This window comes from Ovis canadensis, chromosome 7 (genome assembly GCF_042477335.2).
Source record: "Ovis canadensis isolate MfBH-ARS-UI-01 breed Bighorn chromosome 7, ARS-UI_OviCan_v2, whole genome shotgun sequence".
NCBI lineage: Eukaryota > Metazoa > Chordata > Mammalia > Artiodactyla > Bovidae > Ovis > Ovis canadensis.
Window position 1 is genome coordinate 68,594,101 of NC_091251.1, and position 13,576 is coordinate 68,607,676.

General features: G+C 43.5%; 1 protein-coding gene across 2 annotated transcripts in view; it reads left to right on the forward strand.

The window, feature by feature from the left end:
- The window catches only part of GNB5 (G protein subunit beta 5), a 35,231-nt gene extending 21,655 nt beyond the window's left edge, over positions 1 to 13,576 (forward strand). For both annotated transcript variants that reach the window (XM_069596501.1, XM_069596502.1), the window contains 7 exons: positions 929 to 1,061; positions 4,308 to 4,451; positions 6,255 to 6,346; positions 8,617 to 8,665; positions 10,409 to 10,505; positions 11,388 to 11,554; positions 12,742 to 13,576. In XM_069596501.1, the coding sequence (XP_069452602.1) occupies positions 929 to 1,061; positions 4,308 to 4,451; positions 6,255 to 6,346; positions 8,617 to 8,665; positions 10,409 to 10,505; positions 11,388 to 11,554; positions 12,742 to 12,753 (694 nt within the window). In that variant the 3' untranslated portion in view covers positions 12,754 to 13,576. The remainder of the gene's footprint in view (positions 1 to 928; positions 1,062 to 4,307; positions 4,452 to 6,254; positions 6,347 to 8,616; positions 8,666 to 10,408; positions 10,506 to 11,387; positions 11,555 to 12,741) is intronic.

The window sequence follows — 13,576 nt, forward strand, 5'->3', positions numbered from 1 at the left end:
CACAGTAGCACCTTTATATAGCACATTTATATTATTGCTAAAAATGTTATACTTAAATGTAACATTAATAAAAGTGAAAGTGTTAGTGGCTCTGTCCTGTCCAGCGCTTTGTGACCCCATGGACTATAGTGCACCAGCCTCCTCTGTCCATGGAATTCTCCAGGCAAGAATACTGGAGTAGGTAGCCATTCCCAACACAACAAATCCAGACTGTGTGACATTCTGTAAGACAACTGACCTAATGAAGTCTCATTATAAACAGTCAAAAGCTGTGTCTGTCCTCCATTAAAAGACCTTGTTGTTGTTTAGTCATTTAGTCGTGTCTGACTCTTTGCAACCCCATGGACTGCAGCCCCCCAGGCTCCTCTGTCCCTGGGATTCTCCAGGCAAGAAGACTGGAGTGGATTGCCATTTCCTTCTCCACTAAAGGATCTTAAAAAGATATAAAAACAGAATGTAATGTGTAGACCTATTTGGGCTCTGGATCCTTGAGATCCTTGGGAAATTGAATATGGATGGCTTACTACATGGTGTTATGGAATTTTTGTTAGTTTTCTCAGATGTGATAATGAGTTAGTGATTATAAAGGAATGGTCTTATTTTTAGGAAATGTAATTTGCAGATTGAAGTATTTAGATGTAGTATGTCATATCTGCAACTTGCATTCAAATGGTTCAGAATTTGCTCCCACAAATGCAACAAAATGTTAAGTTAGCGAATTCATGTGAAGGGATCTGGGAATTCATTGTACTATTTTTCTTTCAGTTTTACTATCCATTTTTAAATATTCAAAGTAAAAGTTTAGGGATAGGTTACAACATATAATACTGCCAAAGGAAAACATTTTGAAAGTATGTGTGAATGAGAAAGTATAAACATGTTCTATTGCCCTGTATTAACATTTGACACTTCTTTCTTTCCCTGCTAGTGGTTTGGATAATAAATGTTCTGTGTATCCACTGACATTTGACAAAAATGAAAACATGGCTGCCAAAAAGAAGTCTGTTGCTATGCACACCAACTACCTATCGGCCTGCAGCTTCACCAACTCTGACATGCAGGTAAATCAGGGGCCTGGGTGATGATGCGCCAGCCTGGGGGAGCGAGTTCGGTCACAGAGAACTAAAGAGGGGGTGCAGGTGAGGAAACTGTTCCAGTATCCCTCTTTACGGGAGAATGTGTATGCTCCAGCAGTTGGCCCTAAGAGGAAGCTCCTGTTGCTTCTCACTGGTTTTATATGTATATAATTTATATATATATATATATAATTTTATATAGAAGGCTAAGTCACTTTAGTTGACTCTTTGCAACCCTGTGATCATATCCCACCAGGCTCCTCTGTCCATGGGATTCTCTAGGCAAGAGTGCTAGAGTGGGTTGCCATGCCCTCCTCCAGGGGATCGTTAAACCCAGGGATTGAACCCCTGTCTCATGTCTACTGCATTGGCAGGCGAGTTCTTTACCACTAGTGCCACCTAGGAAGGCCAAATAGAATATATATTATAATTTTGGCCACACCACATGGCTTGCTGAATCTCAGTTCCCCAACCAGGGATTGAACCCAGGCCACAATGATGAAAGTATGGAATCCAAACCACTAGCCCACCAGGGAACTCCTAGTTACATTACTGTTTTTAATAAAATCAGAAATAGGTAAAGTCGGGGCTATTGATTGTTGGTACAGTTGAAATGAATTCCTTGCCATATCAAACCTCCTCCTCTAATTGAGTTGGTGGGGGTGGGAGTGGATCAGGGAACCTTCTGGGGTGGTGGAAATTCCTTTCTTGAGTCAGAGAAGTGGTCCCAAGGTCCTTCTGTGTATAGAGTTTCACTGGGTGCTGACTTTCAGAGTCGTGCACTTGGCACACCTCATTGTACCTATATTAGACTTCTGTTTTAACAAATGGGAAAAAAGAAGGCTTCATATAGAAAATCTGTACCCTACTTTGAATAAGCCACAAAGTGGAGGTAATACGTAGGCTGCGTTTTCTTTCAGAATCCTAAACATCCTACACTGCCTTTGTCACGTCTCTCCAGCAAACCCTCATAGATGCCACCACCCACGTGGCCAGCTACCAGTGGTGGCTGCACAGCAGGGAGGCTGGGAGCCTGGAGCAGGAGTAGGGGGTCATAAACATGCCTTGAGAGGCTGCCTTGGCGGACAGTGTGTTGCCAGTGTGGTGTGAGGGGAGCACTGTGGGAGGCAGGCAGCCTGAGAGGTAGGAAGGCTAGGTTACATGCCCTGCATGGTGGAGCGGACCCTATAGACGGTAGGCGGCCATTGCAGGGGCTGGGGCAGGTTGGGTTTATTTGAAGGAGGAGATTGTGTGAGTCTGACTAAAGCCCGTTCTGGTTTCAGCTGAGTGATGTCAGGAGGTGGGCCAGCAAGGGTAGTGGTAGGGAGACCTGGTGATGGGAAATTGTTTGGCTGCTGTCTGGGGGCAGTGTTCTGATTGGGAGGGCAGTGTTTACCCCTGTTCCTTGCCACCAGGAGTCTCGCAGGTCTGTGCAGGAGGGGGCACAGTGGCCCTGGCTGCTGCCGTGGCCGTTCCTCACGTCTTTGGGTGTGAGGAGCAGCCAAAGCAACAGAAGATGTTTAGTCTGATGTTCTAGCTGGTCAATTCTAAATAAGGTTTTATTATCCTCTGTATTTCGTTTTTCTCACTTGCAAGGGAGGATGGTAGTATATTCCTCCCTCATGAGGTTTTCTGAGGGTTAAATGAGATGATTCATGTAAAGTACTTAGTGTTGTTGCTTAGTAGCTAAATTGTGTCTGACTCTTTTGAAACCCCATGAACTGTAGCCCACCAGGCTCCTCTGTCCATAGGATTTCCCAGGCAAGAATACTGCAGTGGGTTGCCATTTCCTTCTCCAGAAGTACTTGATATAAACCTTGGTAAATATCAATAAGTGCTAGCTTTTATTATTTTATTATTAACACAAAGCTTCACAGGTGATTCAGATGTATGGCCTTTTTTGGGTACCACTGAACTCATGAACTAAGCCTCCTTCCAGCCCTGGGATCTAGGATGAAAAATGGAAACCTCAAAAGGCTGGTATAAGACCTGCAAGTTCTCTGCATCCTAAAATAAATGAGTGACAGTGGAGTTAGAGGATCTGTTTAGTGCATTTATCATAATGAATGTTTGATTTTTAAATTTTATTTTTACTTACATTATAATGAAGATTACAAGTATTTAAAATATTTTAAAGATTAAGAATTTACTGTTAACGTTTAAAAACTATTCATTTCTTTGATCAAAAAGTATGCCAGGAAAAATTTCCATTAAAGAGCTAGACTGAGGACTTCCCTGGTGGCTCAGACGATAAGATAAAGAATCTGCCTGCAATGAAGACCTAGGCTCAATCCCTGGGTCCGGAAGATTCCCTGGAGAAGGGAATGGCAACCCACTCCAGTATTCTTGCCTGGAGAAACCCATGGAAAGAGAAGCCTGGTGGGCTATAGTCCTTGGAGTCACAAAGAATCAGATATGACTAAAGCGACTTAGCACAGCACACTCTGTTTCATTAATTTTTTACAAAGCTATTAGTCCTGATAAGTAAGTTGTTTAGTTAGTTCAGAGTCTTATCTCACAGGATCAGGTTATTTCCTGGAGCAAGCAGCTAGTTTATTTTTAGTTGGTTTCAGTATTGTCTAATGCAGCACTGGGAAAGTGTGGCTTGCCCTGGAATTGATTAACACGGTGACAGGGAGTCAAATGGGTTTCCTGCCAGTCCTGTTAATGGAGCTCCAGGAGAGCAGCGACCAAGGCACGGTCTTTCTTCAGCCCTGCCACCTAGTGGAGGGCCTGGACGTGGTCAGCACACAGCAAAGGCCTTGGCCCTGCACGTGTGTGTCCACACCACTCAGTGGGCCAGGGAGCCTCTGGGTGTGGGGCGCACGTTAATGTCTGGGAAGCTCAGTGGTAGGCTTGGCTGCCTGTGGGACCCGCTGGGGGTTCTGTTCAGCAGGTGTTCACAGAGCACTTCCTATGTGTCAGGCAGGCAGGTACTGCAGGAAGGCCTCCAGATCAGATTTCATCCTCTGCAAGAGGACAGGTATGTAAACAGCTCACGACAGCAAGGTGTCAAAAATGGTCTCGGTACTGGAGAAAGAGTTCTGTGCTAGAGTCCAGATTAAGCAAGGGCGTGTGTGTGTGTGTGTGTGTGTGTCTGTGTGTGTGTGTGTGTGTGTGTGTGTGTGTGTGTGTGTGTGTGTGGCCTTCGGAACTGCAAGCGAACTGCAAGCGTCTGCTTGGCTTCCCCAGAGGCCCTAATGACACCCTTCCTGTGCTTTCCGGCGGCAGATCCTGACGGCGAGCGGCGACGGCACATGTGCCCTGTGGGATGTGGAGAGCGGGCAGTTGCTGCAGAGCTTCCATGGGCATGGGGCCGACGTGCTCTGCCTGGACCTGGCCCCATCAGAAACTGGGAACACCTTCGTGTCTGGGGTAAAGATCCCAGGAAGATCTCTAGGAGCCCTCTGTCCACCAGGGAGCCTCAGGGTGGCACTTCCTGTCAATCTGTGGGACTAAACGGGACACCCCTGGAGCGGGGCTGAGACTCCTTGGCTGAGTAGCAGAGAGTCGGCATCCGAGAGCAGTAGAGACAGCAGCCAGGGCACCAGGCAGCTCAGGTAGAAACAGCAGTGAGGCATAGCTGTGGTGTGATCAGGGCTTTGGCACAAGTGGGACACTCTCCCAGCCCACTCCTGCCAGCCTCCAGCCCCTCCAGCTCCCAGGCACAGGGAACAGTGTGTCTGAAGGCTGAGTCGGGCAGGCAGGCCATCATGGCAAAGGAGCACCAGCGAGGAGTTAGGACACCTGGGACCCACCTTTGCTGCCTGACTCCACATTTCATCCTTTGTAAATTGTGCAGAAGGCACAAAAGCATTGGCCCCCCACCTCCCCATATATTCTACTGTATTATGAATAGTAGAGGGAAGAGTTTCCAGTGTGTTATGCAAGTAAGAGAGACAAGTATTTCTAGGACATCTGGGAATAAGTGTGGAGAACTGAGCTGGCTGACCTGACCGTGGTCCTGTCTCATCTCTGTCAAGAGACAGTGGTGGGAGGGGACAGAGATGCAGACACCATCTAATGATGTTTGCAACTGGAAGACATAAAGGCCCTTTGTTCCAAGCTGCCCACCTCTTAGTTCTGGACCTCAGATGAGGGTTGTGAAGCCTCTAATTGGCAGGGACCCTGATTTTTTTCTTGGATATTTGGCCCCATCTATGTAAGTTTAATTCCCGTGTCTTTGTATAACTGTATTTATCATCTCCAATCAACTACACTGTTTTTTCAGATTGTTGATATCATTATAGATCGTATTCTCTCTTTCAGAGTACTAAACTTCATGGTTTAGGGTCCTCCAAAGATTTGAAGACACTCTGATTCCTTTGTCCACATTCTCAGTAAAGATGTTGGAGAGTTGAATCCCCATTGCAGGTCTTTCTGAAACATCAGTATGGTACCTCACCCACCCCTTCCTCTGAGCTGAAACCAGCAATCTAATTTTAACCCATTTTTCCTTCTGTTTGTCCTTTGAGAATCTAATTATACTGCTCATGGTTGATCACAGACTGCTCTGCAGAAATTTATCAAAATGCTCTTAGAAGCAGGATGCTATGCATAAACTTGGTGTTTTTGATTCTCTGGATCATGTTAGCTACCCAGAGAGGGTTCATTTTATAGGTGTTGAGGTGGAAACCCAGGGAAGTGACTTGCCTGAGCCACCCAGCTGACTATGGGCACCCCCCTGACTAGGCTGCTGGGCTATAGCTGGCCAGAAGCACCTGGCTGGCCACCTGTGTTCAGGCTGCCCCACACACCTGAGGCAAGCCTGGGAGGTCCCACCATCCCCACTCTCCACTTGCCCTCCCCTCTGGCCTTATAGAAGCAGAGATAGAGAGGAGGGGGGAACATGAAGAGAAATGCCTAGGAGGAAGGGGAGAAGGAGGCCCTGGAGAACTTGCAGCCATTTAGAAAGATGGCAGAGAAGAAAACGTGCTATAAAAAGGGTGTCTGGGTACTTTCTTTTGCTCCCCCTACCCCAGGACCTAGCTCTGACCTCCTGAGGTCAGAGGGAAGTGGCCTTAAATAAAGCTAGTCTCAGGGAAAAAAAAAAAAAGCACATTGTCAGAGCCATTTACTAATGGGAACTGAACGATCTCTGTGACATAACGAGAACTCATACCTGTGTGTGGGCAGTCCTTGCAGTAGTCATAACTCTGGGCAACTTTGCGTTTGCAGGGATGTGACAAGAAAGCCATGGTGTGGGACATGCGCTCTGGACAGTGCGTGCAGGCCTTTGAAACACACGAATCTGACATCAATAGTGTCCGGTCCGTGAGTAGAATGTTCACATAGCTTCTCTATTTTCCCCTGTCTCCCAGCCTGGGCTAATGCTTAGCCTCCAGCCTCAATTTACTTTGCTGAGAGAGGCTTTTCCAGCAATAACAGCTGATGTGTGGTGAGACCGATCGGTACTCCAGATTTCTTGGAGAATTTCAATGTAATTGCACCAGGGGCAATGGCTATTTCCTGTCTAAACGAAGTCAGTGTTTTTTGTTCATTCATTCAACCAATATTTATTAAGTACTTATCTGCTGAACATTATTCCAGGAACTGGGAATACTGTTTTAAACAAGATAAAAATTTCTACTTTCCTATAGAAGACAAACAAGACAAAGCACAGATAAATGTGCAGTGTACAAAAATACTGATAAGTTTCATTGAAAAGTAAAACGGAACTGTGATGGAGATAGGTTATTTCTTTGACTGGTCAAGCATCTCTGAGAAATTGATGTTTAAATTGATACCAGGATAGTGAAGGACCCAGGCATTCAAAGAGCTGGGAGGAGGATCAGGGAGATGAGATGCTCAGGGACCTAACAAAAGACCAGGTGACCACTTGAGGTGGCTAACATGATGCATGTTTTGTCTTTAAAAGATCACTCTGGCTGCTGTGTGGAGAATGCATTGTAGGGGAATGAGAATGGAAGTGTTATGGCCAGTTAGAAGGCTGTTGTGTGAGTTCCAGATAGAAATGATGGTGGCTGAAACCAAAGAAGACACAGTGAGGATAGAAATGTCTAGAATTGGGAAGGATTTGAGATTTTACCCTAATTGCAGGCCATCAAGTAAGGCTGCCAGAGTTTCATGGGTGCTGGTAAAAGGCACAAGATTCCTGGGTTAGAGATGAAGGATAGTTGATAACTAATAGTGATGGTAGTAGCTATGCTAGTTATCCAAGCTCCAGTATCACAGGGTGACATGAAAAGGACTAAATGACACCTGCATGTGCAGGGGGTTGCATTTCAGGAGGAGAACCCTGAGCTCAGGGAACCTGAATCTTTTATAAAGGACATAAACACTGATCCATTTGCTAAAACTGGGAGGGTTGGAAGCACTGCAGGGAGAAGGCAATGGTTGCACATGGCTTCTGGAGTTCTGTCTTGGGCTAGCCAAGCTTGAGATGCTATTGTATGACCAAGTGGAGATGTCAAGTAGGTAGCCAGATCTGTGAACTGGATTCCAAGAGAGAGGTCAGGACTTAACGTATCCATTTGGAAGATGGCACCATCAGGACAACATTTAAAGTATAACCACTGAAGAATCTTCATTTTACTTAGAGGAAAGCACTAGAATTATTCCCCTTAAAAGCTAGAACACAGTAAGAATAATTACTTTATTAGCAGAAATGTTAATAAGAATTTTCTAGCTCACTGACCTTAAATGTAGGAAGGGGAAAAAAACTATCAGTTTTTGCAGATGTGTAGAGAGTACCTAGAAAATCCAAGGAAATAATTTGAGAAATTACTACAGTAGGTGAAGTTATTAAGATACAGGGATAGACTATAAAGCTACAAAAATAAATTCCTATATATTCATGAAATAACAGCTTAAAATTGTATATTCTCTCACCCATACTGTTCCCTCAACCCAGAACCCTCTTCTAATGTTCATCAGGTTTCAACTTACAGTACCCTCTCTCCAGATGGCCTGATTATTGAGGAGAGGAGGACTGTAACAGTAATAATATCATTTGTTGCATGCATTTTATCTGGCCCCATACCATGTTTTTTGTGTATACTGTCTTATTCAGTCTTTAGGAAATGTACATTATCTTCCTCACTTTTCAGATGAAGAAACTGAGGCTGGGCCAGTCAAAGTCACTTGCCAAAAGTATCCCCTGTAGTGAGTGGTCATTGTAGTCCCCTTTCATCCAATTGCAGTGTCTGTGTTTGTTAGCACTGTCTTATCCCTGAGCTCTGGCCAAGCCTTTGGAATGGGGCGTGTGATCAAGGGAAAGTAAGGATATAGGCATCTGCCTGTGTTCAGTGTCAGATACAAATAGACATATTGTCTCATTTATCCTCATCAACCCTCTGCAAGGCCAGTGTCACTGTCCCCTGTTTACAGAGAAGAAACTAAGGTAGGCCAGTGGGGTCTTCCGGCTGAGCCTACATTTCCGGTCTCTGTAATGAGAAGTCCTTGTGTCCCTAGAGTCCGAGGGCCCAGCGTGGGACGGCCTTCCCGGAGGCTTCTGATGGTCACCCAGGATTGGGAATCACTGCTCTAAGTGCCTTCTCCCCACACTTTCTCTCTGCAGGTACTACCCAAGTGGAGATGCTTTTGCTTCGGGATCAGATGATGCTACGGTATGTTTAAGTCCTCAAGAGCTTTTCCTATTTGAAGGAGAGATATGCTGACTTAATTTTACTTTTCAAAAATAATTGTTTTCCTGATTACAGAACTGATATGACTTCTATAAAGAAAACTTAGGGGGGAAAAACTAAATTTTGTTAATCATTCTACACAAGAAAAATCACAGTTGAGTAAATTCCTTTCTGTCTTTTTAGTTTTTAAACAAATGCTGTTTTATAATTTGCTTTTTGCACTTAGCAATAGATTGTGAACATTTTCTCATGCCAATAAATACTTTCCTACATTATATTTTCTTAATGATTGAATAGTTTTCCATATTATGGATATATCATCATTTACTAACCAGTCTTCAATCCGGGGACATTTAGGTTTTTTTTAAGGGTTTTTTTCCCCTTTAAAAACTCTGCTATAAGCAAATATTTTTGATACCTCTCTTATTGTTTCCTTAGGATGAATTCTCATATGTAAACTTGATGAGTCAAAAACTGGCCTAATTTTAAGGCTTTTGATACTAGTTGCAAAATAATGTTGACCGGTTTTTCAATAGGCACAACCTTACTGTGCTCTCAAAATAGCAAATAACTTATTAAATAATGAATTTCACCTTAGTTTGCTATTGTGAAAGAAATTACAAGGAATAGATTGAGAGTTTGATAATAATGAAAATTTAAAACTTCTGTATGCCAAAGAATATTTAACAAAATATAAGGGTATACATTTTGGGTTTTTAAAAGCTTTCCTTATCCTTTGTAATTTCTTGGAAACAATTCTAAGGATTCCATTCCTTAGCTATTCTGAGAAAATATTAAAGATGCATATAAAGATTTTGATAGCAGAATGATCATGGCTTCCTCATAATTTTATTTATAAAAGAGAAAAATTAGACACAATCAAGTCGTTTAGCAGAATATGGCTAAGTAGATTCTGATACATCCACATGAGGAATATAACAACCACATTAATCCCATTGTTTGAAGATTATTAATGATATTAGAAAATGTTCATAACATCGTGCTAATTGGAACAATAATGAAACATTCACCCCATTTAAATCCACACATAAAATAGATTAAGACTGGGACTTCCCTGATGGTCCAGTAGCTAAGACTCCGAGCTCCCAATGCACGGGTCGTGGGTTTGATCCCTGATAAGGGAACTAGATCTCACATGTTGCAATTAAAGATGCTGTATGCTCCAGGAGTTGGTGATGGACAGGGAGGCCTGGCGTGCTGTGATTCATGGGGTCGCAAAGAGTCGAACACGACTGAGCGACTGAACTGAACTGAACTGATGCCACAATAAAGACTGAAGACCCTGTGTGTGCCACAGCTAAGACTTGTTGCAGCCAAATAAGTAATTATTTTTTTAAAAAGTAGAATAAGACTGAAGGAAATAGCCAGGTGTTAGTAAATATCTCTAGGATTTCCTTCTTTATGCATTTCTGAGATTTTCTGAATTTTCTACATAGAACACATATTCCTTATCAGAAAAAAAGGCTTACATTTTGTTTTTTGTACTAAAGAAATCTGCGTTTGCTGTTTCTTTGAATCTCCAGTGCTTCGTGGGGATATAATAAGAATTGGGATTGAGGAAGAAAATACTGAGAGAAAACGAAAGGTTTTCCCCTTGACCCTCAAACCACACAAGCTACCAGCACCTGCCTGTAGCTCTGTGATCACTGATGCACCAAACAGGACCCAGAAACAAGTGGCTCTTTGTCCTCTTTGTCACCCCAGTGTCGCCTCTATGACCTCCGGGCAGACAGGGAGGTCGCCATCTATTCCAAAGAGAGCATCATCTTTGGAGCTTCCAGCGTGGACTTCTCCCTCAGTGGTAAGGTTTTCCTGGGACTGTGAAACAGGACCTCAGAGAATCTGGCAAGCTTCCCCTCAGCTGAACTTCCTAGGCTCCACCTGCCAAGAGTCTACACCTGCATGGTTTTCCTCCAATGCATTTTTGACACCACATTTTGCCCAACCTGAGGCAGCTTCCCCAGCCCATAAATGAAGGCTGGGCCCATCTAACACTCTTCTTCAGAACAATGGTATATCAGAACTCTATCTGCTATGCCTTTAGGCATTTCCTATCCAGCCTTCCATTTTCCCTTTCACACTTGAAAAGGGACTTTTTTCAGAGGTGGAGGGAGTGAATCGAGAGAGTCCCCTTCTTGATGCCCCGAAGCTCACGTCACCTCTGCCTTCACAGCTGGAGAGGCTACCAGGGGAACTTAGGGCAGTGCTGGCATATTGTGTCAGTGGACCGTTCAGTTCTCCCAGACACCTTCCAGCCATGCAGCTGTGCCTTTGTGCTGCTGCTGCTGCCTGGAACATCATTTTCCCTTCCTTCTCTGCATGGCAAACTCCTATTCAACCCTCAAAGGCCAACACAAATAGTGCTTCTCCCATAGTATCCTCTTTGATCCCCTTTCCTCTGTGATCACATAGCACTTTACACATAGCTGAGCACTTCCATTACAGCCCCTTCCACATGGTGCTGCAGTGATACAGGAGTCAGCCTGCCCACCGTCACCCTCCACAGGGGCCAGCAACTGTGCTTTCTCCTCTTTGAATCCCCAGGGCAAACCACAGTGCCTGGCACATAGTGGGCTCTAAAGCACTGTTTATTGAATGAATGAATGAATGAGCACATGAATCAGAGTCATGAAAAGAAAAAGGAAGGAACTGGTTGAGTAACCATCTTACCTCTTGCTTTAAGGTCGCCTGCTGTTTGCTGGATACAATGATTATACCATCAATGTCTGGGATGTCCTCAAGGGGTCTCGAGTCTCCATCTTGTTTGGACATGAAAACCGTGTTAGTACTCTACGAGTTTCCCCTGATGGGACTGCCTTTTGTTCAGGATCATGGGATCATACCCTCAGAGTAAGAGAGGCTTTTCTACTTTACTGTGTGTGTGAGAGCAGGAGTGATTGGTCTTCTTGAAAGCAGAGAGGTCAGAGTAAGCTAGGACGGGCCTGGGCAGCCAAAGAGAGCTCTAATTTCAAACCTATAGCCACAGAGGAATGATTTGCCTTGGGAGGTAGTGAGTTTCCCATCAATGCAGGTATTCCAGCACAGATACCCTAAAAGTCTATTCCAGCCTGTGACAAATCCAATTGCCAATCTCACCTCCCACGAGCACCAGGGTCCTTATCCCAGTCACAGACCCCTGTGAAGTCCACACAGAGGCTTCAGGAGACCTATGAAGTCCATGCAGTTACACGCTAAATTGTGTATATGTGTGCATTTTTCCAGGAATAGTGTCCTCATGGCTTTATTAGATGCTCAAAGAGCTCCATGACTGTGTCAGGCGTTGGCTCCCTAGAAATGCCACCAAAATAACTGTTCAGCAAATAAAACTCACTTCACTATGGAAGATCACAGACTCGACAGTCTTATTAGCATTTCAGAAGGAGAGAGCAAAGGCAGATATTATCTGCCAAAGGTTTTAGGGGTCTGATTGAAGGTAAATCTTTTGATGGAGGGATTTAAGTAGGATTGAACAAATTTGGGGCATAGCTTAAGACTGCTGGACACAGGGTCAGGGGAGGGAGAGAATTTCAAAGACTATCTAGAAAAGTAGCTGGTCATTTGATGCTTCATATTATCCTAAGAAGTGTGTGTCATTTCTAAAATGAGTAATTGAATAGTCCAGTCCTAGGATAAATGGATTTTTTTCAAAATTCATGAAATAAACAGTGAAGTTATTTGTGATTCCATCATCCTGGGCAAGAGTTTGCTAAATTAATAAAGCCATGTCAGTATACCCAGAGAGCTGGATGTGTACAGAGAATTCCAGTTGTCAGTCTAAGAATTACCATTCTTTAGCAAGGGGGGGGCCACAGATGCCCTTCAGACAGTTAACTAAGGGAGAGGGAAAGTGAGGGCCAAAGAAGCACCTTTGAGTTGCTAGGAATGAAGTATTATCCTTCTAAGACATGTGAGCGCTCTGTTTTGGATGCAGTGTGTATGTTTGTGTATTAAAGACTTTGATTTTCTCTCTTTAAACTCAGATTTTACAAATGTCAACTGAAAAACAGACTGAAGATTATCTGTTTGTGTCTTTGCAGGTCTGGGCTTAATCACAGTGCACATAGGCAGCTGAGAATAGAATCTGAAATCATCACATGTAAATAGATCTTACTTCTAGAGGGTCTGAGAGTTTCTTGCAACTTAGCTTCAAGTGAGCAGCTCCGTGACTGAAAGTTCATCAAACGTCTCCAACATTACTATTAAAACCATCACCCTGGAAAGATCCCAGTGTGAACCTCCAACACTATGAAAACACCTTCTAGTACAGTGTTTATCATTTTGAACATTTTTGAAAATATATCTGTTTTTAAGATTATTATAAATTATCCTAGTCCCAACTCATTCTCTATTCCTGGTAGAATTCTACTATTCCCAGTAGAACTGACCATTTACTATATTCCGTTTTGTTTCCTGGAATCAAGTTTTTTTTTTTTTTGGAGCACTTTAAGAGATGATTTTTCTCAGTGTGCATTTCGACGTTTGAAACCTTCCCCAGGAACTGATGATTTTAATGGACTATGTGAGGACCACGTTACTTGGTCATAGAAGAAAATTCCAATTCCAAATGTAATGAGACAAAATCAGTCCTTTTTCATGTGTTCTTATTGTGAAAGTATCCTTTTCAGCCTTGCCTCCTCTTGTCTTTTTTTTTTTTCAGGCAAAACATTTCCATGTTACAAATGAAGCAGAGATATGGGTAAAATAGACAGGTTTGATCTGTGTATCTTGTGATGGTGGCTTGTATTGGGAGGATGGGACATTTTCTATCATTAGAGGGAAAAGCTGAGTGCTGTTTGGGACACAAACGCTTCTCAGAGGAACCAAAACCTTTCTGTGTGGGAACAGAGGACAGTAAACTTATTTAAAAACCTA